The sequence below is a fragment of the Phascolarctos cinereus genome, unplaced genomic scaffold (genome assembly GCF_003287225.1).
Source record: "Phascolarctos cinereus isolate Bilbo 61053 unplaced genomic scaffold, phaCin_HiC Scaffold_9;HRSCAF=440, whole genome shotgun sequence".
Lineage (NCBI taxonomy): Eukaryota > Metazoa > Chordata > Mammalia > Diprotodontia > Phascolarctidae > Phascolarctos > Phascolarctos cinereus.
Window position 1 is genome coordinate 90,618,716 of NW_027556402.1, and position 27,508 is coordinate 90,646,223.

A 27,508-nucleotide genomic window follows, 5' to 3' on the forward strand; every position below is an offset into this window, starting at 1 on the left:
AAACATTTGAGCAATCCTTGGGCTCCTCTCAGTGGAACATCGGTTTCCAGAAAGAGAGGAGTACAAGAGGTAGAGGAAAAACACTATATTAATCAGTATAAAGGGAAGGGAGAGGTGAATTTGGGGAGTCAGGTCATAGCCTAAATCACTTAAAATCAAATACACAATTTCAGTGATAAAAATACTTGCTAACCACAAGCCACTCTCTTATTTCAAAACCTGAAAGTTTACTCAAAACATGAAAAGTTTCTGCATTTGGGGAAAGCATGCCTGAGTAATCTACAAAAATTAATAAAGGTATATAAAATAAGCATGCTATTGAGATCGTACCAATAAATATGATTTTGGGGGATTTTTTAATGGCTTAAAAAATTAAGTCCTTATTAGTACTAGGAAAGAATGTTTTCTCATAAAATGTAGATTTAGTTTAGAGCCTAGAGACAAAAAAGACATTTCTCTGGAGAAGTAGGAACAATTAATTGAGTAAGCTAGATTCATGCATTATAGCTATATAATGGATTGAGAATTGGATGTTTATCTCCAACTCCAGTGGCTTACTACTAACTTCAAAATCAAATATGGTCAAACATTCACTTTAGGAAAATCACCTTAGCAGCTCAGTGGAAGATGGATTAGAGTAGGGAGAGACTTGAGACACTGAGACCAGTTATACTGATTGTTCAAGTGAGAACTAATGAGGACCTGTATTAGAGCAGTATCTACCTGAATGGAGAGGAGATATACTAGAGAGAAAAGAAATGAGAGTCTGGCAGCTTCCATGGTTCTGAGTGCTGGTGTCTGGCATGTGCTGAGGCCTGTGGGGTGTTTCTGCATTTCCTTGGGGCTGCACTGCAGCAAGTGGAGTTTGACCACTGAAGATTGCCTGTTTTTGCTCCTGAACCTGGTCATCAATTGATCAATGGCATTTATTTATAAAATGGACAGGGTTGGTGGGGTGGAAATGGAACAGCTTTTGCCCATGGAAGAACAGTGAAACTATGTCTCAAGCAGAAAATAAAAACATGGTCAGAGCTTTATTAGCACTGTTTTAAGTAAGCTAACAAGCACCGATAAGAGTGGTAGTCTCTTTGTAATTTTTCCTTAGAAAATTTTAGAAATCTATTCCACTGTAGCTGGGAATAATCAAAATAATGACCCTGCTTTTCAACTATTCCTACTATCTCTCTCCTCTCTCCCACACTCACACATACTTTTTTTAAAAATGCTGATAATCATCCGGGGGGGGGGCAGGAAATATTTCTTTACCCACTGTCATCCTCTGTCCTCAAAGTTATAAGTCTTCTGATCTATATGCTCTTCAGTCTAAAGTGCTGCCTCATGTGTAAAGACTAATTTGCAGTTTCAGTTATCAAATGGGAATTTGGAATCAATTCCTGCCTTTCCTTCAACTTAGAAGCTTTGAGACTCTGGACAAATCATTTAACCTCAGGTTCTGTTTCCTCATCTATACAGTGGGGAGAATTTGGTTGTTGTGAGGAAAATCAACCTTAAGATACTGTGCTAATGCAAGCCATTACAGGAAACAGCTCAGATTTAGAATGCACGTAGAGACTCAGCTACTAGAGGCTGCCTGTTTGCCCAAGGCTATGCTAAAGCACGTGATGGGGGCTGGCCTCTGCAGTTGCCTAGTTTGCTTAGGCACCAGTAAGGTGTTTGCCCAGATCTACACTGAAACACGTGGAGGTCTGCCTGCTGGAGTCTGCCCATTCCCCTGGATATGCTTAGACACATGGTGGGGTCCTGCTGTTGCCATCTGCCTGCTCCATCGCACTGGGGCTCAGGATCTACTGCTGGTTTGCTGAGGTGTGGCTTGCTGCTCCCTTCCCAGGACACTTCCTGTCCTGGACTGTGTTCCCCTTTTACCTGAGTGAGACAGACTTTCCTTCCAATCTTCCAAGTTTCTTGGGCTAAAAGACTGTTTCACCCAAGATTTGTTTTGGGGCACTATTTTATGGTTACTTGGAGGCAAATATGGGAGAGTTGCAGCAATTTAATGCTTACTCTGCCATCTTGGCTCCCTAGGAATGACATTCTTATTTAGGATTCCTTTTGTTTGGGAAAGAACTAAGCTTAAGAAACAATTCACATTCATTCCTAACTTCCTTACTTAACCAAGTTATCCACCACTTGACAGCTGAATCTTTGAAGCAACTAGACCCAAGAAAACAAGAGCAGAGGGAAAGATTTACAGCTGGAAAGGATCTTACAGGTAGAGTTGGTCCAACCCTCTCATTTTGCAGATGGAGAAATCATGATCCAATGTCGTTAAGGGAGTCGGGGAATCAAGTATAGTAAGAAGCAGAAATAGCTCTTAGGATCTTCACTGTACTTGACAACTGTTAGCACTCAAAACTACACATAGTGTAATGGATAGAGGGCTGGAGGAGGAAGTAAGATTACCTCAGTTTAAGTCCTGCCTCTAACAATCATTAGTTGTTTAAAAAGAACCGCAATGATCCTCATGCAACTAGAAGTTACCTACTAAGTTACAGGCCATTGTAATCTCTGTTGGCATAAATCACTTACTACAAGATTCATTTTGATAATACAAAGTTTCCATAGGCTTGCAAAATGTGAAATTTTTATATAATTATGAAACCATTCCTTTAACCTAAGTTAATGAAATAAATAAGAATGAACTATAACACTGAAGGAAAAAAGGACCTAATACTGCCAATATAAAAATAAGTTTTATTTTTAGCCTTCATAAAGGATATATATTTTAAACACTGACAAATTGTTTTAAGTTAACAAAAAATAATCTCTCCACCTGTCTTTCCCTGAACAATTCACTTATGTTATGAATATGACACATGTTAAAAGTATGTTGTAAATAATAACACTGAATAACCACATCTTTCTAGCAAATGTTTTTGTTTCTCTAAATTCTGAAGGAAGGCATGTCAATTTATCTCATCCCTTGGAAAGAATGCGTAGATAGATATCTTCTATGTTAAGACTGCTTTTGCTACAGAAATATCTATCATATTTCATGATAGGAAATCACAAAATTATATACCAGCTAGGAAGGCAACCAGAATTCATTTATGCCCCAGTTAAAAGAGACATTAACTTACCAAGAGGGGGAATTAACATAATAAGACACTAGTGGTTCTTATTAATTTTTCCACTCTCTTGGTTGTGAAAGCAACAATTAATATGTCAGTGATGAATGTTTTCTTTCTACACAAAGACTTCTTACTACTTCTAAAAAAAGGAGGGAGGGTGGTATAATGATGAAAGGGTTGGGTTTGTCATGACTGTAGTGAAGACCTTGCTCTGGGCTTCTAAACTATATATAAACACATTAAGGAAACAAGTTCTTACACCTAACCAAAAAATATGATAAAGAATATCACTTCAGGAGTATTTTTAGGAACTATCATGATAAAAAGGAATGGGTTTCACTGTGCTAAGCTAGAAGGCAGAATCAGAATAAGAAGTAATGGGGCTAGGTGAGGCTCAATGTAAGGAAAGACTCCCTAACAATGAAAGCTAAGCCCAGGTGGATCAGGCTGACTCTTGAAACAATTGGCTCACCCTCACTAGGCATCTTCAGCAACACACTGGGTGACCACTTGAAGGGTATATTGTGGAAGAGATTCCTGAATAGTAAGGGTATGAGCTAAAAGAGCCTGGAGGTCCTTTCCAGTTCTGATATTCTATATGATAAAAAAAAGACCTCAGCTAATATGCCGATTTCTTTTTCCTCATCCTGATACACTCAAGTAAAAGGATCACTAGGCATGCCAGTTCTTTTCTTGGCAGCTTAAATTTAAATATTAAGCATTATTCTTCAAATATGACTTACTGACATATTCTTTTAAAACTGCACAGCAAATATTACTTTATAGGCCAGAACAGGAGAGACAGTCTGTAAATTCGTATGAGAATATTTACCAGCAATGCTTGAGAGTACTATAGTGTAATTATTTCTTCTTCAGTCAAATGAATTAGAACTAGGCCACCTCTGGCATTTCCTCATCGGAGTCATCTGATCCATCTTGCCTGTCTATTTTCCCCAAGTCTACCTCTGTAGACACCACATGTTTCTTCTTAGCCTTGTTAGAAATTCCATCATTAGCACAAAATTTTCTCATCTTAATATTTGGCAGTTTCTTCAGATCACCATTCCATTCCCTAGATGAAAGGTGAGAGCACAAAGAAAGCAGAGAATAATCAATATTTGCAAGTGTGAAAATACTACAAAGGAAAATATAAATTTATCACATTTTAATGCACTGAAGAATAGCAATTCGTCAAAGACAGAGCATTTTCTATCCTCCTGAATTTTCTTTCCCCTTAAGGTAGGTTAGAAACAGCTACCAACACCAACACTTATCTATAGCACTTTAACAGCAGCATGGTAGAAAAGCATCAAGGGCAGGGACATAGATAGCTTTGTTCTCTACTCTGTTCTGCCACAGTCAGAGCATCCCCGCCCAAGGGTTTTGTGGACTAGGCCTATGCAAGAAGAGAGAGGTTGAAATCAGTGATTCTAAATGTACGGAAAGAAGAAAGATTCTAAGTCCTCTAACTATATAAACTCTAAGTACAATGCTGCTACATTCATTTACAAAAGCCAGTACTCCAATCTACGTCTGCCCCACCACTGAGTGTTTAAATAAAACACTTCTCTATTTGAAACATCAAGAATGACTTAAGTTAGAGAAAAGGGAAGATTCACGTAGCACATCCCAATGTAACCTCCTCAACTGGAAAATTCTGAAATTGCCAGATCTCACCAAGTTACAGTTGTTGAACTGTCATTTATTAGAAAGCAGTCTTCAAGGGAATGGTCAACATGAATAAACAATTTAATTCAAGAAGCACTTATTAAAAGCCTACTATGCACTAGGAATTAAGTGAGGTGCCATGATATAAAGGCAAAACTTATTATACAGCAGGTAGGTGGTACAATAATGGATAGTACTAGACTTAGCGTCCAGGAACACCAGAGACCAAATCCTGCTTCAGACATATACTAGCTGTATACCCTTTGGCAAGTCACTTAAGCCTCCCTTGCCTCAGTTTCTGTAAAATAGAGATGGTAACACCTACCTTGCAGAGTTATTGTGACAATCAAATGTATTTTGTAACCACTGAAGCACGATCTAAACACTAGTTTCTAAGACACATAAATGAGGAGAGAGCATGTTCTCTCTAGTCATGGACAGCTGCCCATAAAGTCATACAGGTGGGAAAGAGAACACCCAGTCTGAGGGAACAGTAAGAAGACCAATTTTGCTAGAATGCAGAGTGTGTGAAATATGAAAATCATCCAGAAAGATAGGTTGGAACCAGATTGGGAAGGGCTTTAAATGCAAGAGTGAGCTTTGAAATTTTACCCAAAGGGAAGCCACCTTATTGAATAGAAAAGTGAGATGGTCAGACTTTATAAGATGATTTAGAAGACAATAAGCTCTTTCAAAGTTACTGTATCCTAGGCATAACACAGTTTGAAATACCATCAATGATTATCAAAACAGTGGGTTCATGCGAAAACTTGTAAAACACATGTCAGAATCTTTACATTCAATATGGCTGGTATTTCTACTGAAGAAGTTAGGTTTTTTTTCTTTTTTTTGCTTTCCCTCAGAAATTAGTAGAGCAACAAAGCTGTGTTTAATTAATAAACAATTTTCTTGTTTAATCTCAGCATGGGAACACAGATTTAGATCTAGAAGGCACCTGAGAGATTAACAGGTCTAGCCACCTTCACTTTACGGATGAGGAAACTGAGTCTTACATGTTAAATAATTTGCTCAGTGTCACACAGCTTAATAAATATCTAAGACAGGATTTAAACACAGATCTTCCCAATTCCACAGAGCTATAATTCCTCTCAGTATGGCTGCAGTAGTTCTGATTCTCATGCTTGGATTGCTTTAGAAGCCTTCAGAATGAAACATTTTAAGAAAATGATTCTATTCACCATCACCAATACATGTTTATCTCTTTTCTTTCACTAATGGTTCTTGCTTTTGTGAGCTAAGCCTTCAAATATGCTATTTCAGATAAAAGAAACTAGCAAGACATTAATAAAAAACACTAGCAATGCTAGCAATACAGATCAATATGAGCATTAGGCTTCTGATTGGTGAGTCTCCATTTCTAGCCCAACCTAGACCTACCACACTGTTGTTCCCAGTCATCTTCACCCTTACCTCCATCTTTCTACCTCTTGCTCTGGAAACAGCAATCAAATCAACACAAACATTGTAGGAAAAAGCATATGAATCAATTGCTCTAACTGTACTTATCATCCCTTTAATTTCCATGACCAAAATAACCCTTTCTTTGGCCACCATTCCATTATATGTATTGACTTCCTCTATTGGACTGTAAACTCCTTGAGGACAGGGGCCAGCTCACTTTCGTATTTTTATTCCAAGCACTCAGCACAATTTCTGGCACATAGCCACAGTCACTACTTAAAAGCAAGATTATGCATGTAGAGGTAGGGAGAAAGAATACTACCTCTTTTTCGTCCCCTTTGCCTGAGCTCCTTGACTGCTTCAAAAGGTTTGAATGAGAAAGAAGTCAGCAACTTAATTCCTTCAGATGAGATGGGAGAACCACCAGGCCTTACCATCTACCTTGCCACTTCCTCCTAAGATTTTCCTGGCTTTACCATTGGCTCTGTTTAACCTGGCAATGACATCTCATCCACTCCTTGCCATCCAACCCACCACTATATCTTTAGCACTATATCTTTAGCACTTTTGGGTTTTTCCATCAGTCCTGCAGTTCAATATTTATATGTCTTAGTCACTTTGAGTATGAATTTTCTCCTTCACAGCAGAAACTACGTAGAAATTTTCTATTTGTATCCCTAACACTTACATAACACTTGGCACAAAATAAGTGCTTAATAAATGTTTATTTTTCATTCATTCATATGCTGAACATTCAGGAAACACAGATTTTTTTGTGAGTTAAGAGAAGTTTTCAAAAGCTCTGCCAGGAGAGAGTAGACAGACAGATTCTAACATGCTAGAAAGACTTCAAGCAGCAGAAGACCAAGTCTCCTTTCTAAGGACCACACTAGCTAAATACAAAGAGGTTCATCACTAGTAAGCTGATGGTCAGTTGATGGTCAATTCTTTAGCAATGGCAATTCATGAAACAAACACCAAAAAACTCTTGGTCCTAGTCCTATGCAGTCTCTCTTCCACAGTGACAGTAGCATGGTAATGGAAAGGGGGACTGAGAGTACTGAAAATTATAGTTTTTAGACCATCTCTAATTTTTAATTTGGCTATGTTACTCTAAATGTGAAAATCTTGTTCGATGACTACAATGGAGATGAATCCACTGGAGGAACTCAGTCATGAAAATCTTAAATTTTTTAGTATAAACTATGCCAGAAGAAAGAAGGTTTGCAGTTAAATGGAAGAAGGGTTCCATGGAAAACAGAGAGAGAAATGGGCAGAGTTGGGTTTTTTATTTTCAAATATACAAAAGACACATTATTTAAGGAGATTTGGTCATCTTTTAGTGCAGTGTTTGTGATACATACTTGCAAAAAGATCACTATAAAAATAATTGAATCTTACGCACCAACACTGGTTGCAGAGGATGAAAAGATAGAGAAAATTTACAGAGAACTAGATAAAGAAAGATCTTCAAAATTAAATTTGATATATGGTGGCTTCAATTAAAAGGTGGGAATGGGTAAGTATGGTAAGACCACAGAGAAAAGCATAGGTTACAAAGAAGCAATGGATGAGATTAAAGACTTGAGCACTACATAGCAGCCTCATGCCATTATGTCATGAATACTTTATTCAAGAAAAGAATCTGTAGGCACTGGACATGGCACCAAATAACATCATAAAAAGATGAAACTGATTACATTTTTTTAGACTCTATAGTTCTTTCTCTGGATGTGTACAGTATTTTCCATCATGAGTCTTTTAGAATTGTCTTAGATCACTGCATTGCTAAGAGCTAAGTCTATCAAAGTTGATCACTGCACAATGTTGCTATTACTGTGTACAATGTTCTCCTGGTTTTGCTTGCTTTATTCAGCATCAATTCATTTAAGTCTTTCCATGTTGTTCTGAAATCTGCCTGCTCATCATTTCTTATAGAATCATAGTATCCCATTACATTCATATACCACAACTTGTTCAGCTATTCCCCAACTGATGGGCATCCCCTCAATTTCCAATTTTTGCTATCACAAAAAGAACTGCTATATTTTTTTGTACACATTTGCCCTTTCTTTATGATCTCTTTGGAGTACAGACCACCTAGTAGTGGTATTGCTGGATCAAAGAGTATGTACAGTTTGTTTGCCTTTTGGGCATAGTTCCAAATTGCTCTCCAGTATGGTTGGATCAGTTCACAACTCGACCAACAATGTATTAGTGTTCCAATTTTCCCACATCTTCTCCAATACCCATCATTTTCCTTTTCTGTCACGTTAGCCAATCTGATAGACACGATATGGTACCTCAGAGTTGTTTTAATTTGCATCTCTAGTCAATATTGATTTAGAGCATTTTTCATATGACTATACATGGCTTTAATCTCTTTGTCTGAAAAGCTTGTTCATTTCCTTTGACCATTTAACAACTGGTGTTAAATTTGATTTAGTTCTCTATATATTTCATTAATGAGGCCTTTATTAGAAACACTGGCAGGAAAAATTGTTCCCCAGATTTCTGCTTCCCTAATTTTGGTTGCATCGGCTTTGTGCAAAAACCTTTTAATTTGGGGCAGCCAGGTGGCGCAGTGGATAGAGCACTGGGCCTGGATTCAGGAGGACCTAAGTTCAAATTCAGCCTCAAACACATAACACTTACTAGCTGTGTGACCCTGGGCAAGTCACTTAACCCCACTGACTAGCCAAAAAGAAAGAAAGAAAGAAAAAACCTTTTAATTTAATGTTATAAAAATTATGCATTTTTATCTTGTTTGGTCATAAATTCTCTTTTCCATAGATCTGACAGGTAAACTTTTCCTTGCTCTCCTAATCTGTTTATGATATCACCAGTTATGTCTAAATCATATACCCATTTTGACCTTACCTTGGTATACAGTGCAAGATGTTGATCTATACCTAGTTTCTACCATATTATTTTCAAGTTTTCCCAACAATTTTTGTCAAATAGTGAGTTCTTATCCCAGAAGCTAGTCTTTGGGTTTATCAAATAATAGATTGCTAAAGCACTGACTACTATGTCTTGTGTAACTAATTGATTCCACTGATTCACAACTGTATTTCTGAGCCAGTAGCAACTAGTTGTGATGACTGCTGCTTTATAATACAGTTTTAGATCTTGTATAGCTAGCCACCTTACTTTGCATTTTTTCATTAATTCCCTTGATATTCTTGACCTTTTGTTCTTCCAAATGAATTTTGTTATTATTTTTTCTAGCTTTATGAAATAATTGTTGTTATTTGATTGGTATAGCACTGAATAAATTAATTTAGGAAAAATTACCATTTTTATTATATTAGCTCGGGTTACCCATAAGCAACTGCATTTTTCCAATTATTTAGCTCTGGCTTTATTTGTGTGAAAAGTGTTTTGTAAATGTGTTCATATAGTTCCTGGATTTGTCTTGGCAAGTAGACTCTAAAATATTTTATATTCTCTACAGTTGTTTTATTTTTTTATTTTTTGCTTTTTGTTAGGCAATGGGGTTAAGTGACTTGCCCAGCGTCATACAGCTAGTAAGCGTGATGTGTCTGAGGCCAAATTTGAACTCAGGTCCTCCTGACTCCAGGGCCAGTGCTCTATCCACTGCGCCACCTAGCTGCCCCTCTGCCCCATTTTTAAATGGAATTTCTCTTTCTATCTTTTGTTGCTAGGCTTTGTTGGTAGTACACAGAAATGCCAATGATTTATGTGGGTTTTTTTTTTAATATATGTTAACAGACAGAAAAAAGATTCAACTGAGGCAGGAGTCATTCCTTAATCAGCTTCTATGCACAGTCAGACCACAAACTTGTCAAGGCAAAGATCAGAATTAGTGAAAGGCTAAAAGAAAGATTCATAAGGAGAAAAAGATATGGTAAGCAATTGAAACAATTCAATCCTGAACTATTTCAAAAGTAATAGAGATGTGAGATCATTACTTTCTTACAACCCTCTTTTTCTGCTCTACTATGTATACAGAAATGTCCATTTTGTTTGATGTTCAAGTTTAGAATAAAAATAAATACATTTTTTTAAATTATGGAGAAAACAAAATGTAACAGTTATCTCCTCAGGTAACCTCATGAGCAGAAGAGCCTGTAGCTCCCTGGGAGCACAATACCCCCTGAATAATGCCAGTACCATGGGTTTAAATTCTAACCTCAAAGTTAAAAATGCACTGTTTCTGTATCATGCTGGGTGCCAGGACTGCTGGTGGTAGGGTACCTAGATTATAAAGTTTACTGATAAAGAAAAACATGGTAAGGTCATGGTCTATCTTACCACAAAGAAAGACAGCCTACCTGCACTTGACACAGAAGACTTAGGAGAGAAACCCCTATATTGCCACAACTGAAGGGCCAAAAAGTCCCTTTCTGCAAAACACTGCAAAGAAAATGGGGACAACATGGGACCAAAGATCATTAAGAAAAAAGGAGAGTTAAATGGTAGATGGCATAGGATGACTTGTTGCTGATTATTTAAAAAAGGAATGAATACCATTTCTGTCAGATTTCCTTTAACTAGGAACTCTGTGTGGGTTCTTACAAGATAAAGCTTTCATTTTTGTGCCCTCTGCCTTAATAGCTGAAACACCATGGTGATATGTATCTGTAAAGAGTTCTCCTGGTCTGTGGACCATTCTTCCACTTTGTAAGGATTGCTTCTTTAAATTTAAAATAACTGAGAAATCATTAGATCTGAATGTTGACATTAACATATTAAATTATTTTAAAGATAAAAAAACAACTGATAACTAAAAATGGGTAGCGGACAACAGAAATGACATCAACACCAATCTTTAGCAATTTTCCACAGTTAACTGCTATCAATCGTCACACCACAGAGCCCAAAAAAGTCCCTTCATCAACAAGCACTCCATTTACTTGCCAAACCAAAGGAAGTAACAGCCAAAACCAACATCCATTTAGGATACAAAATCATTTGTAAAATCTTACGAAGAGGAATGATGAATAATTTTGATCAGTACACCCCATAAAACAAAGATGCAATGGCAAACAAAGCCAGTTTAAAGAAAGTCTGGCAAGAAATGCAAGTAAGCAAGGTTAACCCAAGGGCATTTAAAGATGAAAATGGAAGGAGTACAACAAACAGAATAAAAATGGAGATTTTAAATAATATATTGTCTTCAATATCAAGGACATTAGAATCACCCCCTCTTGATACTAAAGAGAATAGAGAGAATCAGGAAAAGCAACTGGATTTGACTAAGTGTAAACAGGTGATCTGTGCTGGAGGTGACAACTGTGAGAATACTATGGGATGAATTCACAATGTATCTAAAGGAGGGAAAGATACCAAAAGCATGGAATAAATCTCAGACCTTAATGATTACTTAATGATAAAGTAACCAATAAAAACATCACTAACTTCCTCAAGACCTATATGCTGATTTTTCTATCTATACAAAACAGCTGAGATTTACTTAAACACACACTGAGACCATGGAATTAGGAGTAGGAACAGGCAGATTCCCACAACAGATACTCTACAATGGACTACGTGTTTTTTTGTTAGGCATCTAAAAAACGAAGCAGAAGTAATATCCCAATGTATTTACCATATTTTTATGAAAAGCATTTATTTTGGTAGAACAAACCACTTCCATAAAGATTCTTCTTAAATATGGTATCTCCTATTCAAATATGAAAAGATTTGAAGCATATAACAGAAACATATAACATATATATAGAAACATGTAACACACATTCAGAAATAACCTTGTTCAACAACCTTGCTGATCATTAACTTCAGGTGAGACATAAAACATTATGAATGTATACTTGCCAATGTTAATTGCCACTGTGATGAAGAAGATTCAGTGCAGAATCCAAGCTCAGCAGGGATGGTTACATGAAAGCCCAAACCCCTGAAGAGTCTCTTGGAAGAACAGCACAGTCTCTCAAAAGAGTTTGGCCTGACTACTCACACAAGAAAGACAAACAGATTAAAAATGTTTGTTACCTAGAATACAATACAAAGTTACACACCTCACAGAGGGCCTGTCTATCAGTGACAGGACAAATGAATGAGTTGGGCCTCCAAGAAGGAGACAGCTGTATTGCCTTTAGGAAATCACAAAGCTACTTTAATGACCTCAAGATTGTCCTGAAAAAAAAAACTCCTCTTTTTAATTCTAACACTCTACTAGTGTTGTTGTATGACTGAGGAATAGCTATCCTTGTGATATCAAGATAAAGAGAAGGATTCCAATGTATTGGGTGGACCCTATGTCGAAGTTATGAGAAGATATAGAAAAGAGCAGCACAGAATGGGCCACTAATGGATAGTTTACACTCTATATCCCTGGAAGATCTTATATCCAAACCAATGAGTCCACAGATGCATTTGAGCATCTGAAACTGAACTCACTTCAGACCTACTGCTATTTCCTCCTCAAAGTATGAAGGCAATCTTGTCTGAGGCTTCTCAAGGCTTTGCCAGCAGTCCACAGCTCTGGCAGGTTCTAAAAAGGCTGAAAGAATTTGAGTATGGGCACAGTGACTACTGTCCAAGGACTAACCAAACAGAGAAGATCATCTCTGGGGTGAGGAACACATGAGCTATAATAATTTACAAAAACTCTCATCCTAGGCATAGGACAGTTGTTATTTATGACAGAGGAGAAAGAACCCACACAAATTAAATAAAAGAACCATCCAAGAAAGGTTCTGGAGGTCTTTTCATCTCTAAATCTATGATTCTAAGTATCTGAAAGGTTATCATAAGAAATGAGAAGTGACATGTTCTGCTTCATTGCAGGAGGGGGAAAACTAGAAGTAGCAGACAGAAGATGAAGAAAGATAGATGTCAGCTTGATATACAGACCAACCTCCTGACAATCAAAGCTTTCCAAAAGTGAAATAGGATGATATCTGGAATCAGATAAGATGTAAACGCCACCTCACTAGCTGAGTGAATGTAGGCAGGTGACACAGCCTCTGCAGCCCTTCCCAGCCATAGATCTATGATCCTGTGATCGAGGAATTATTTTAAATTGTTATTAATCCAGCAGTTAAAAATGCTATAAGACAGCTCTAATACCAGGAAATTCAGCTAGTTATGTGTGAGGAGCACGGGGTGGCAGGGTGTCATCAAATAGCATTAATTTATGCCTTACTGTGAAAATTCAGACCTATTGATCTTTAATAATAAAATAATGGCATGTATTCTGAAGCTATGCCAGAGATAAGAAAATGAATGGAGCTTTCTTCCACTGTATTTCTTACAACAATTTAATTCATTTTCAAAAACCTTGAACTGAAGTATATGAATTTCTTAAAAAAAAAAAAAAGAAACCCTTTGAATAGTTGCTAATAAATGATATATGAATCTACCATACCAATCAATCACTTAGGACTGTTTTCCCCAGTACAGCCATTTATTCATTGATAACACTCTAAAATCATGAAGAGATGTTATAAAGAGGACTATGATAAAGATGATGCTGAAAAGTTCTGGGAATCTGAATTTAAGCAATTTACAGATTCTGTCCCAATTTATAAAGGTGAGATAAGAATAAAATTCACACTTATATAATGCTTTGTAAACTCAAAAAGTGATGTGTAAATGTGAACCATTATTGTCTCCTTTTTATAAAATGGAGAATGAGAAGGGAAAGTGATAGAAGGTTCTATTTGGAAAATACAGAACTTTGAAATCAAGAGCTGCCAGTCAACTACCTTGAGATAATCAATGAGGTAGTTTCAATGTTATAGTTTAGAAAGCAAAATGACCTCTAGGAAATGCTTAAATAATTTTCTACTTAACACTTTCCTCCTTAAAAGTGAGGGTGAAGCCTTTCTTTTTGTATGAAGTCCCTTTTCAAGGAAATCAGATTCTTCTTAATTATGTGCTAGAGGAAAAAGTCACATTAATGATGTAGTAGGCAGACTCACCTGAAAGTTCTCAGATGTTTTACATTCACAATGTCAGGAATTTCTGGAAAGAGGAACACAATTTGTATACATTACATAAAATGAATACATTTCATAGTTTCTTCATAAATACAACACACTGACCATCGGAATACAAAAGAAAAAAATTGAAAATAATCTTGATGTGGAAATGAATTTATCTTCAACTCAAAGGGGCCATGTTTTTGTTTAAGTAAAGAACTGCTAACACTAAATTAAACAAATGTAATGTATCAAGTTAAATTATAAATGATTATCATTAAGTGATAAGTAGGAAGCAGATATTTGAAATGGTAAACTCATGAAAAGGACAAGACCTGGTGAAAGTGAACAAAACATTCCAAATTATTTAATTATAACAGCATGTGTATATATATATACACACAGATTAAGTAATTTGACAAACTCTACTTGCCAAACCTTTATAATAAGTCACATATTTGCTTTATTTTTCTTCATCATATTAAGTTTTTCAAACATGCTATCCAAAACAAAAATTACAAAAGCACGGGTCTTGCAAGTATAATTAAACAACAAACACATTAAGCCAAAATTTATTGTGTTATCACTGGAATTTGCATTATTTCTGACTAATATTTTATCTTCATAGGTTGAATGTTGGAAACTATGTGTTACTTAAAACATGCAAAAACCTACATCTTCAAAGCACAGTTAAGAACAGGACAGAAAATTTGCATAAAAATAACATATATAACAGAAGTCAAAATAGTTTACTGTCAATCTTTCACCAACAGCTCATGAATTAGACCAGATTAAATACAATCTCTCCCATTCTTTTTGTTAAAAAAAAAAGTGAACCAATAATAAGTTATATACCAAGTCAGAAATGAATACTAGATCTCACTAATTCCAATTCAGTTATCCAAAATATATATAGTTGATGGTTAGTAAATATTAGTCTAGCAAGCACCTATGGGCAACATCCTATGTTAGACACTAAAAGATACAGCTATCAATCGATTTGCCCAAGTTTACCCAGCTCATTAGTGGGAGGACTAGGACTCAAATTCAGGTCCTTTTACTCATATTCTCTATTCTTTCTACCACTGTACAATGTCTTTAAGGTTTATATTAATGAATGCCAGTTTTATTAACGTTAAAGCCAATGATTATTTTTTGAAAGACGATCCTAATTTTCTTGCACTAGACAGACAAGACTTGGGTTGCTTTGGGGCATCACTTAACATTCTTGTCTGAGCCTCCAGCATCAAAAGTAAAGTTATAATGCTGGCACTTATTTATGTAGTGCATTAAAAATTTCAAAATACTTTCTTCAGTAAAAAGGAGATGCATTTTAGTCACAAGACTTGAGTTCCAACTTGTGCTCTGTTGCTTATTTCTAACACTGTGATTTGGGGCAAGTTGCTGCCCCTCTCTGATTGTTTACTCATCTATTTAAAAAAAAAAAACCGAAATTCAAATAAATGACCTCTTAGGTCCCTTCCAGATATAAAGTCTATGAGAAGCAAATGATAAAGAATTAGAAGACTTAAATGAATACAAGGAATGAAAATCTTTATCACTACAGTTCTGACTCAAATATGTACAAACTAAACAGAAATGACATAAACCCTTCATTAACAAGGAATAAAACTGTGATCATTTGCTTATTTTTAATATTTAATTTAAATTGGATTGAATTCAAAAGCATTTATTAAGCACCTATACTATGTGCCAAGCACTGAGGCTACTAATTCAAAAATGAAACAGTCCTAGTACTCAAGCTTATAATTCTATGGGGAAAATCAACAAGTGCAAAGATAATCAGATTTTTAACAACACAGCACATAAGCTAAGTCCTGAAGGCAACTAGGCCTTCCAAGAAGTGGAGCCTCAGTTTCCTCCTCTGTAAAATCTGGATATGAATAACAACTACCTCCCAAAGTGGTTGTGAAGATAAAATGAGATAACATCTTAAAAGCACTTTATAAACCTTAAAGCACTACATAAATGCTAGTTATTATTAATTAGTATTACTATTATATACTCTCTCTGAGTCTCACACTAATCATCCCTGGACAGTCACCTAAGGGTACCAGGTACACTATAAATCTGTCATTTAATCTCAAGTGAGCTTTTACTGAAACAGTATAGATTCTTCCTTCAAAGACTCTCACATCCCACACAGTGGCCAGTCACAAAACTTTTTCTTCTTTCTTCAAGCTCCTTAAACTACCACTGCCCTTTCCATTATTAGGAAGAGGACCCTCCCTACTATTCACTAAGAATTCTATTCTGAGCCTCTCAGCACAAGATCTCAAATTATATTAACAACGCTGTAATCATCAAATGATTTGGCAGTGGTTAAAAAAAATAGAGATCAGTCAGTGGAACAGATCAGGTACTCCCAAAGAGAGGAAAAAAAAAACCATAGTAGCATAATGTTCAATAAACCCAAAGACTCCAGCTACTGCAGTAAGGACTCACTATTCAAACAAACAAAATCAGCAAGTAATTAGGTTGAAACAGACCAATACCTCACACAACATAACAAAATAATATAGAAATTGATACATGATTTGGACATCAAAGGTAACATGATAAATTAGAGGCTCCAGGAAAAATTATCTTTCAGATCTATGGATAGGGAAATAGTTTCTAACCAAATAATGAATAGAAGTATTACACAAGGTAAAATGAACAAAAGACTTAAATAGCCAATACTATACTATAGTCTACAGGGCCGAAACTGATAGAGGTTTCAGTTTAATGAATATAATTTGCATGAGGCTGAGAAATAGTTTCATAGTAAGTCATGTGGCAAATTTAGTGACAATAAATGTATTGGGAAAAGAGTAGACTGAAATGCAACTCCATTTGTCAAATCATGGTTGAATTACAATCATAGATTAGCTTTAGATACAAGAGCTCAGAAAAAAAAAATTAACAAATTCTGAGAATCAATTGCTCGTATGGAATTCACAATAAAGAACACAGACTATTTTACTCTGTACATTTTTATGTAGCCTTTTTACATCAATAAAATTTATAATAAACATATGTATGATATAAACATGCATACACACGTATACTTTTTTCCTCCAGAGAGCCAACTGTTTAACATTTACTAGCATACCCCTGACTGTAGGCTTGTCATTTCCTTGCTAAGTCTGGATAAGTTCACCACCAGATGAGCTAAAGGGTATAAAATTTCTCAATGAATTCATGAAGAATGTCCTACACTAACTTCTAAAGGGCTTAGGATGTGTGTTGATGGAGGGAATATCAATTGTGTGGGACAGTGATCACCAAAAATCAAGAGTTTGGAGTCTGAATTAGAGATCAGCAAAGGTCTTTATTCTTTCTCTTGAGTAAGGGCACAGCCCTTGCGGCTGCTCAAGCAAGGGCAGCCAGGAAGTGAATAGCTAGCAGTGAGAAGCAAAGCTTTACAACTCTAATGCATGCCCCCTCCCATTCTCTTATCTCTTTCCCCTATTGGTTGGGTACTCAAGGCGTACAATCTAAACACGGCAACTAATACCCAATAGAAGCAAACATACCCATATTTGGGAACTAGATGTGTGCAGGCGCCAGGAAGCAGGAGCAACCAGGAACTGCCTGTGCTGACACGGATTTTTGAGAAAGGTGAAACTCAACTCAGGCTTAGGCCTGAGAAAACTGCACTTCAGGCCACCTCTCACACAATTATAATGAAATCACTGATCCTTGACATACGGAAACAAATCCATTTACATCTTATAGGAACATTGATTTCAAGCTGGAAAGAACCTTACAGGCTATCTCAAGGATAGGGAACCTTTGGCCTCGAGGCCACGAGGCCTCTTCACTGAGTCCAAGTTTTACAGAACAAATCCTTTAATTAAGGGGATTTGTTTTATCAAGTTTGGATTCAGTCAATGGGCTGAGCTTGAGGACCTATATGGTCACATGTGGCCTCAAGGCCAAAGGTTCCCCACCCCTGGGCTATCAAGTTTAACCCCATCATGTTACACAGATGGGAAAACTTGAGGCCCAAAAAAGGCAAGTGACAACATTTGTATTTCCAACATTTCTTAAAGAATTTGTTTGCTTAAGCCCTAACAAATTATATCTGCATAAAATTTACCCTAAATGATTTCTAGAAGCAAAGGTTTTTACCTTTAGTAGTTTATTTTGAACTCCTCTCTACCTTTTACATACATAAATGTCTGTATATACACACACATGCACACAACTCTCTCTTTTTCAACTCATTTAGTGAGAAAGAGGTACACGATTATTCACTACATAGTTGAATTGTCCAGCAATATTCCCAATTTTAAGTTTGAATAATTTCCCCTGGGTCCTTTTTGACTTAACAGAAATATAAAATACAAATACAAATAAATATACTTAGGAAGGAACAACAGCCAAAAGTTACCAGACAATAACTATCTCAACCTATGTCCTTGATGGTCATCAGGCCTCCTACCGCTGGAAAGCATCTTTTGTAAAACTAAGTGTGTATTTTTTTTTCATTAAAGTTATAGCAATCATAAATCTAACATGATAATATCTCAATAATAATATCCCAACAATAAATCTGTATCTCTCTTACTGATTAAGGCTTCTTACAATAGAGTGAGGTCAACCTGATGAAAGCCAAAATACATTTCATAGCCAGTAGCATTGTTTCTACCTCTTCAGCATGTACACAGACCACCAGCCATCCTTACTCAATTAAAAATAGCAAACGATTTTTTCTTTTAGCTGTGAAATTAATATCAACATTAAAATCATTCATTACTGCCAAGTTTTTCTCAGAATCATTTTCATAGAAGGGGAGGGAATAATAATAGCTCGCATTTACATAGGACTTATTATTATCCCTATTACATAGATGAGGAAACACATAGAGAAATGAAGGTATTTGCTCATCGTTACAAAGCAAATAAATGTCAAAGGTGAGATCTGAACTCAAGTAACCCTGACTCCAGTTCTAGTATTCTGGTCACTGTACCACTAAGAGGAGGAATTAAACATCTCAGGGTTCAAAGTAGCAATTTTGTCATAACTGTAATACTGTCAAAGATTATTACATTATTGGATGTACTTTCTCATATAACATGGGAATATAATGTCTCCGCCTACCTCAGAAGGCTGCTAACAGGATCAAATGAGAGAATAAATGAAAAACACTGCAAAAATTTCAGCTATAATAATTGTTAACAAAAATCTTAATTGACTTGTAGAGATGGTAAAGCTTAATTTTGAAATTTCATCAGCATCATTTTACCCTTTTCTTGGGAATGACCATGATTCATTAGCATTAACTACTTCCTTGGTTCCTTCTTTAAGGGCACTAAAAACAATCTGTTTACACTTTATATTATTTTTATCTGCAACAAGAACTCAGAAAAATACAATATTAATCAACACAATTTCTTCATCTTGAGCTAGTAAATTGTTATCCTTCTCAGAGAAACACAAACAAAAACAAGAACCAAATGTATATATTAATTGATCTTTCCTTTTTAAAACCTGTTTCCAGCACACAGAACATACAAAAGGCCCAGGTTTTGGGCACTGGGAGGGCCCTTTCTGGTCAAGCTCAAGTCACTCTGATGAAGAATTCTAACAAGTCATTGTCCAGCTTCTGCAAATAAATCTCCGGGGACAGGGAATTTATGCTACCTGAGGTAACTGCCAAAAGTAACCTCTCCTTTTTCAAATGATTGTGAATTTCAAATATGCGAGGGGCTACCATGTTCATTCCTCAGATCTTCTCTCAGCAAGAGATTTTCGAGTCCTCTCACCACCCTTGCTACACTCTGGTTTCATGACAAGACTGTTTATATCCTTCCTAGAGTGTGAAACACAGAACTAAAAACAATATTTAAAATGCTGAGTGACTAGAACATAGAACTAGAGCCACCCTATTCCAAACATGATTGTTCTAATAATAAAACTTCAGATCCCATGAGTTTTTTTTAAAACTGCACCATTATACTGTCGACTCATACTTAGTCTTTTTTCCATGGACTTTTGTCTATTCACACTTTCCCTTCTCCCCTTCTCACTCCCATCCTATATTTTTCATAAGTAATTTTTTGCAGAAGTATAAGGACTTCAAATTCATCAATTATATTTTATGTCAGTAGCTTCATTCATTGTTATAACCTACTGTTATCTTTTTCAATTATGATGTTATCATCTGGCATTGTCAGGCATCCCTCCCAATGGCAGGTCATTCACATATTTGAAAAACAATCAATTTAGAACTATCATCCAATTCAGAGCAAGTAAAAAAAGGGATAGAGCCTTTGAGACCACTAGAGAGCTCCCTATAGGCTGACAATAATTAATCACATCCTTAAATTAATAGGTGCATTCAGAATTATCATCTAACCCACATAGCTCCATGATAAGAGACTATTAAATGTCTTGATGAAATCCTAGTATATCGTATCTATCAGCCTTGTAGCCCTGGCAAAGGAGGAAATGAAGTTAGCTTAGCATGATTTATTATTGCCAGCTTGGATCATAAGGAGCATCACTTTCCCAAGTATTCCCACAAATCTTCCTCCTGCCTTCAATACCACATTCTACAAGTTTGCTAGAAATACTGCAGTTTGCAAACTGTAATATTTGGCCATCTCCAGTACAGTGGCATCACTTCCATGCTCCATGATTTTTCAAACATCATGAACAGCAGTTCAGCAAAAACATGCACATGGATCTTTCAGTACTCAAAAGATGTAGCTCGCCAGACCTGATGATGTGAACTCACTGAGCTGCCTCTCTCTCTCTCTCTCTCTCTCTCTCTCTCTCTCTCTCTCTCTCTCACTCACTCACACTCACACACCCCTTTCGATGCCATTTCGTCAGATCTTTATCAGATTTTAACTTCAATCATCTTCTCTTTTCTTGGTCTCTTAAAACTTCATCTTCCTTTTTCCTTGCTCCTTCCCGGTTTTCACTAGACCAGTGGAGGGAACTTGAGGATTTGTTGGGGCAGCTAGGTGGCACAGTGGATAGAGCACCGGTCCTGAAGTCAGAAGGACCAGAGTTCAAATCTGGCCTCAGACCAAACACTTGACACTTACTAGCTGTGTCACCCTGGGCAAGTCACTTAACCCCAACTGCCTAAAAAAGGGGAAAAAAAAAGATCCCCCCCACAAAAAAAAAAAGGATTTCTTCTGGAAAACTTGGACTCAGTCAAAAGGCTGTACCCAAAGACCTAGAAGGCCATATGTGGCCTCGTAGAGGCAGGTTCCCCACCCATGCTAGAACCTATCTCCTCAAGCTTCCTAGAATCTTAAATGCCTTTTCTCAGCCTTAAAAAAGCTGTCACACTTGTTGCCTCTACTTCTCTCACTCCTAAACCAGGCAAAATTTAGCTTCCACCCTCATCCATTCAACTGCTCTCTAAAGATACCAACCGACAATTCACTTTTTTTTTCCTGTCCTCATGTCTCCAGAAATGTCTGCTACATTTGCCACTATAAACTAATTTCTTGATATACTGAGGTTTAGGGTTGCTGGGCCTCCAAAATCATGACACATAGGTCCTGCCTGAATGAATTTGACCCAAGCCTTCTTTTAGCCAAAGATAAGGTTTATTAAAGATCCACCATATTGGCCAACCTCTTAAGGAATCTGAACATTTGTGAGCTATTGGCTAGATTATAAAAATCTGTGCCATCTGAGCCCCTTAATGGAGACAAGTTGAACCTTTTATACAGAAAGACTGTGGGAGGGATCTGGTGAGGATCTTGATGGAGGTGACTGGGAAGTCAAGAATGGGGTCTAGACAGGGTCATGGGTGGAAGTAGCAGGGGGCCATCTGGAGGTAACAGAAGATGGAGGTTAGGCTGGGTTTGAAGCAATAGAATTGGGAGATTGGGCTAGGCAATAATAGTGAAAGGCCAGTTGATATGACCATAGCCTCAGGCAAACACTAGAGACTTCCTTGATCAAGTGGGATAATTCAAGGAGAGTCCCATAGACAAATGGGACCCAAATTCTTTTTGGGGTGAGAGGCAAAGGGCCCAAACCCCATCAGATAATCTGCTCTCTGAATCTCTGCGACAGCCCTCTCCTAGTTCTCTTTCTGCATGTCCAAATTGAAGCAGAAGACATACAGTGCCCTAAGGGTTAAGAGAATATTAACGTTCCTTTTCCAGTACTTTGTGAAACCCCAGTTTATTCTGTAACTTGAAAGGCATCCTAAAGTCCTTTCCTCCTTATCTTGAATCAGTACAAAAGAATTGCTTTTGTGTCCCTTGTCCTATGTTCCCCCTGTCCCTTTATCTTTAACCTTGTACCCTCATGCCCTATAAACCACAAAGAATTCCCTTCATCTCCCCTTTATCCTATGTCATAAGATCCTTTCTTGACTGTCTCTAATGTTTAACCCCCACAAAACTTCTAAAACTATCTTGTAAGCAACCATCTCCCTCATCCTGTCTTTATAAAACTGCCCCTGTCCCTCTTTAAATTGCTAGTCCTCTTTCCAGGGCTAGCCCGATGCTTTTGTTTTAATAAAGCTCCCAAAATGGTTACAGAGAAGATCTAAGTGAACTCTTTCACACCTGAACCAGCTCTCCAAACTCTAAACCTCAACACAAACCTTTCTTCTCCTTTCATAGTTCATCATCTATCTCACCTAATTGTAGATGTTCCCCAAGCTTCCGTGCTCCGTCTTCTTCTGTTCTTCTACAACTCTTGCTTGGTAACTTCATTAGCTCCCCAGTTTTACTATAATTTCTTTGTAGATGACTTGCAGATCTATATATCTAGCCCTGAGCTTCAGTACTCTATCACCAATTGCTTATTGACCGTTTCAAAACTAGGAGACATCTTAACCCAACTTACTCCAAACTAAACTAGTTATCTTTCCCTTCCAAACTCTCTCCTCTTCTAAGCTGTCACAATACTTCTACTTTTTTATTCCTCTCACTGCTCACCCAGTTGCAATTTAGCTCCCATCCTCCTGATGACATTTCTGTCAAAGGCGCTACCATCATTCTAATCTCCCAGGTACACACCCTCAGCATTATCCTTGACTCCTAACTTTCATTCACAAGTTGCCAAATCTTGCCACTTTTACCTTCATAACATCTCTCATATCCAACCCCTTCACTCTTCACATAATCATCTCTCACCTAAATTACTGTAATGGGATGTTGACTGGCAGTTATGTGGAACACGGAGTGGAATAAGTCAAGAGGGCCAAAGTGCTTTTCCTTAAGTCCAGATCTAACTATATTCCTTACTTATTCAACTCCAGAAGCTCCCTATTACCTAATTTAGGATAAAATATAAATTCCAAGTTAGCTTTAAAAGCCCTTTACAAAATGGTCTCAACCTATCTTTCCAAACTTACTGGACATCATTCTTCCTTAAATATTCTATGAATTTGCCAAACTGGTTTTCTCTACATTCAAACATACCAATCCACCTTCTGTCTCCATGCTTTTGCCTCGGCTTTTCTTCATACCTCGAATGCACTTCCTTCTCACCTCCACTTCACAGAATCCTTCTCTTCCCCCAAGACTCATTCAAGCACCACTTCCTAGATTCCAACCCATAACTGCTTGCACCCTCTCTATGTACCTTGTCTTTAGTTATGTCTTTGTATATGTTCTCAAGTAAATCAAAATAAGCTATCATTCTTCCATCTATGCCAGTCAGCAATTGCTCTAATTATCTGCTCTTTCACCTCTAACAGCTAAAACAGAAAACTTTTTGGTTAATCTCTAATATTCATGGAGGGGGAGGGGGGAGGGGGAGAGAGAGAGAGAGAGAGAGAGAGAGAGAGAGAGAGAGAGAGAGAGAGAGAGAGAGAGAGAGAGAGAGAGAGAGAGAGAGAGAGAGAGAGAGAACGAGAACAGGGTGAGTTGAAGATGAAGGGGTGATATCTAAAAAATAAAATTAAAGGGTGAGATATGAAGGATGAAGGGAAATATAGCTAGTTTTGCTATAATATGACTACTATGAAAAGTGTTTTGCATGACTACACATGTATAACCTGTATCAAACTGCTTGCCAACTCAGTGAGGGTGGGTGGGGAGGGAGGAAGGGAGAGAATTAGAACCCAAAGCTATAAAAAAAAAAAAAAAAGAAAAAGAAAAAAAAAGGACCTCCAGAGATATACCTGGAAGGAGCCATATCTAGATGGAGCCAAGCGAGTGGCATGGCTCTGAAATCCTGGGACTATGCTCCTTCATGCAGCTGCTAAGAAGCAGTTCAAGCCTCAAGCCTGGCATTAGCCTTCAATGAATAAACAATCCCCTTCCGAATCTCACAGTTCCTCAGCAAAATGAAGCTAACAATACTAGTATAATCCACTTCAAAGGATTTTATTGTGAGAGAGCATTCATCGAAAATTTATAATGTAAAGTGACCAGCAAAGTATTTCAGTGGTATAGGGAACTCTAAAGGAGGAATCTCCCACACAAAGCAGAACAACACCAGCTCTATTTGAGAATTTCTATTTTCACAGAGTAGCCAGAGGCACTGACAGTTTAGAACAGTTAGGGTGTGTCACAGGAAGACCTAAGTACTGTATTTCTGCATAATAAACTGTCCTTTCATCTCATACTCATTGCATGGTATAATTCGGTCACATGGCTTAAAAGGTAAACAAAGCAGCAATGTATTCAACTGTGGCAAATGGACATGCATTTATTCCTCCACTAGCTTTGAGCCTAGAATTCTCAAGAGCATGCTGGAACTGTCAGCAGAGTATCCCAAAATGAGACTTGTGTGGTTTGTTTAGGGACCTGCAGCACTAATGGTATTGTCACCCAACCCAATGAAGAGCCACAGGCAAAAGAGAGGGTGGGAGGGCAGGTGAAGCTGCAGGGAATAAGTCAGTGATACGACAGATTTGCATCTTCCCACACTAGCTAAACTATACAGTTAGTCTACATTAACGTTCGAAGCATTTCTTTCTGATTATGGGTAAATATAAAAACTACTCTTTGGGCTTCAAGCTGAAACTGATTGTGAAGAGGTAGATTGTCTGGAAAGAACTTAGGGATGTCAGGATGATGAGGATGGGATCTAGACCCTAGAAAGGAAAAACCCTGGACTTTCCCTACATGGCCAAATCTCTGGCTTTGCCTGAGGCTATAATCCATCAACTGGCCTTTCACTGTGGCTACACCCAACCTCCCTATGGCCTCTGGTCATTTCCCACACAATCCTAGCTAGGCTCCATTGTCCAGGTCCCAGGAGTTCTGATCACCCCAGCTTACTGTCCACTCCCATCCAGATCTCCTTAGGCCCCTCCTCCTGTTACCCCCAACCACTTGGCCACTCCTAGATCCCTCCCACAGGCTTTCTGTATATAAGGTCCATCTTGTCTCCATTAAAATGCTGGGATTCTTATAATCTAGCCACTGCTCAGATTCCTAAAATCTAGCCACTGCTTAGGTTCTTACAACCTAGCCAATAGCTTACTAATGTTCAGACTCCTTAAAATATGATGGATGTTCTAATAAACCTTGTCTTTGGCTGAAAGAAGGCTTGCGTCGAATTCTTTCTGGCAGTCCCACCACCCCTAAATCTCTAACCACATCAAAGAGACTTTATTATTGCAAAAGTGGGGGTGATGGGGCCCAAGCTGAGGCCTCTGCCCCTCACCCCAAGAAGAATTTGGGTCCCATCTATCTACAGGCCCTAGAAAAAACTCAGACTGTCCTTGATTCTCTTACTTGATCAAGAAAGTCTCTGGTGGTTGCCTAAAGCTATAGTCCCATCAACTGGCCTCTCCTTATTGCCAATGCTCAATCTCCAAATTCTTTGTTACCCTAATTGAGCCTAGTCCTCCATGGTCATTACCTCCAAGTGGCCCAGGGCTACTTCCCATCCTAGATCCTATCTAGATCCCATTCAACCTCCCAGTCACTCCCATCCAGATCCTCTCCAGACCCTCCTCTAGTCACCCCAAACTACTTGGCCACTGCTGGATCCATCCCATAGTCTTTCTGTATATAAGATCCATCTTGACAGCCATTTAAGGGCTCAGACTTCCTCGTGCCCACCAGTCTTTACAAGCATCACAAATGTTTAGATTCTTTAAGAGTCTGGCCAATATGGCTGATCTTTAATAAACCTTGTCTTTGGCTGAAAGAAGGCTTGGGTCAAATTCATTAGGGCAGGATCCACATGTCATGATTTTGGGGTCCTGGAACCCGTAAACCTCTAAACCTCAACATCGGACTAGTCCTGGGAAAAACTGGCAGCCTGAGATAAGACAGGGGTTTACTTTTAATAACCCAAGTTTTGGGCACCCAGCTAGGGGTGACGGATATGCTCCTACACAGGGAAGGATGTCAGGAAAGGGGAAGCAGGTGTTTAGAGGAGGTAGGAAAAGAGACACAGGTGTGTTGAGTGAGCACTTTACAAAACTTTTCAGGGATGTGATCATAAAGCAGGGAAGTAAACTTGCAACATCCAAGGATGTGGGCACAAACCATAGGGGTTAGTTTAGTTTCAGCAAGGCTCTCATTGTTGTTGGGCAGAAGCCAGCCACATCAATTGTGTTCTCTGAACAGCATGGAAACAGAGCTTTTGGAAAGACAGTTTTCGGTGAGTGAAAAGTTGGTGCAAAAAAGGGAAGGAAGGAAGGAAAGGCTTCACATAATGGTCACACCTCACTTTCTGCAAAAAAAAAAAAATGCCATAAACTCTGAGACAATTATGTGGTGAAGTACGGCATGGGTTTTCTAGATGCTGAGATTAGCTCTCTGCCATTACAACATATCACCCCTTGTTATTTAAATGTAAACCATCATAATCCATATTTTTAAAAAATAGTATATACAACACTAAAAAAGATACAATAGACTGCTATATTTTAATTATCATGTTAACCAGAAATTCAATTCAATAAGACACTACAATGGGCTCAACACTGCTAGGCAATCTTCACTGGTAAGCTAAAGGCTAACATATTACTGAGAAGATATTCTGAGAGCCTAAATTAGCCTTCAAGATCAGTCCTCTAGCAACTGATTTCTTTATACCCTCAATTTCATATCAATCATAGATGAATTCTGCAATCTTCCAATTATCTGAGTCCCTGACTTCTTTCACCTGCTTTGCTCTTATTGGCCATTTTTCCCTATTCATCAAAGCTTTGAAACCAGGAAAAAGATTAGGATATAAAACTCAAAACAGTCAATTTTTATTACTGCTACAAAGATCTCCAAAGTTTAAAAAAAATTACTGGAAAAAAGGATAAGATTATTCTAATAACTTCCTAACTGGTCTCCCTATTTAGTTTCTCTTCCATCTATCCAGTTGTTGAGGTTCATAGGGAACCCAGAATATAGGGGTATAAGGTCATCTGGAAAGTATTCACTCAGGCTGTCTCCAAATCAAGTATAGGTATTTATTGGGGGTAACAACACAACATACCAATCACCACACACCAAGCAGGCTCCT

The 27,508-nt window shown here is 37.6% G+C and overlaps 1 protein-coding gene across 4 annotated transcripts in view; it reads right to left on the minus strand.

Moving 5' to 3' along the window:
• TMA16 (translation machinery associated 16 homolog) overlaps positions 1-27,508 on the minus strand; it is a 117,357-nt gene that overhangs the window by 41,738 nt on the left and 48,111 nt on the right. For 3 of the 4 annotated variants that reach the window (XM_020969669.1, XM_020969668.2, XM_078149029.1), the window contains exons 6-7: positions 14,093-14,135; positions 2,693-4,161 (exon numbers count right to left, since the gene is read on the minus strand). In XM_020969669.1, coding sequence (XP_020825328.1) covers positions 3,981-4,161; positions 14,093-14,135 — 224 coding nt within the window. In that variant the 3' untranslated portion in view covers positions 2,693-3,980. Of the gene's footprint in view, positions 1-2,692; positions 4,162-14,092; positions 14,136-27,508 lie in introns of those variants that run through there. The other variant, XM_078149030.1, reaches the window with a different exon arrangement.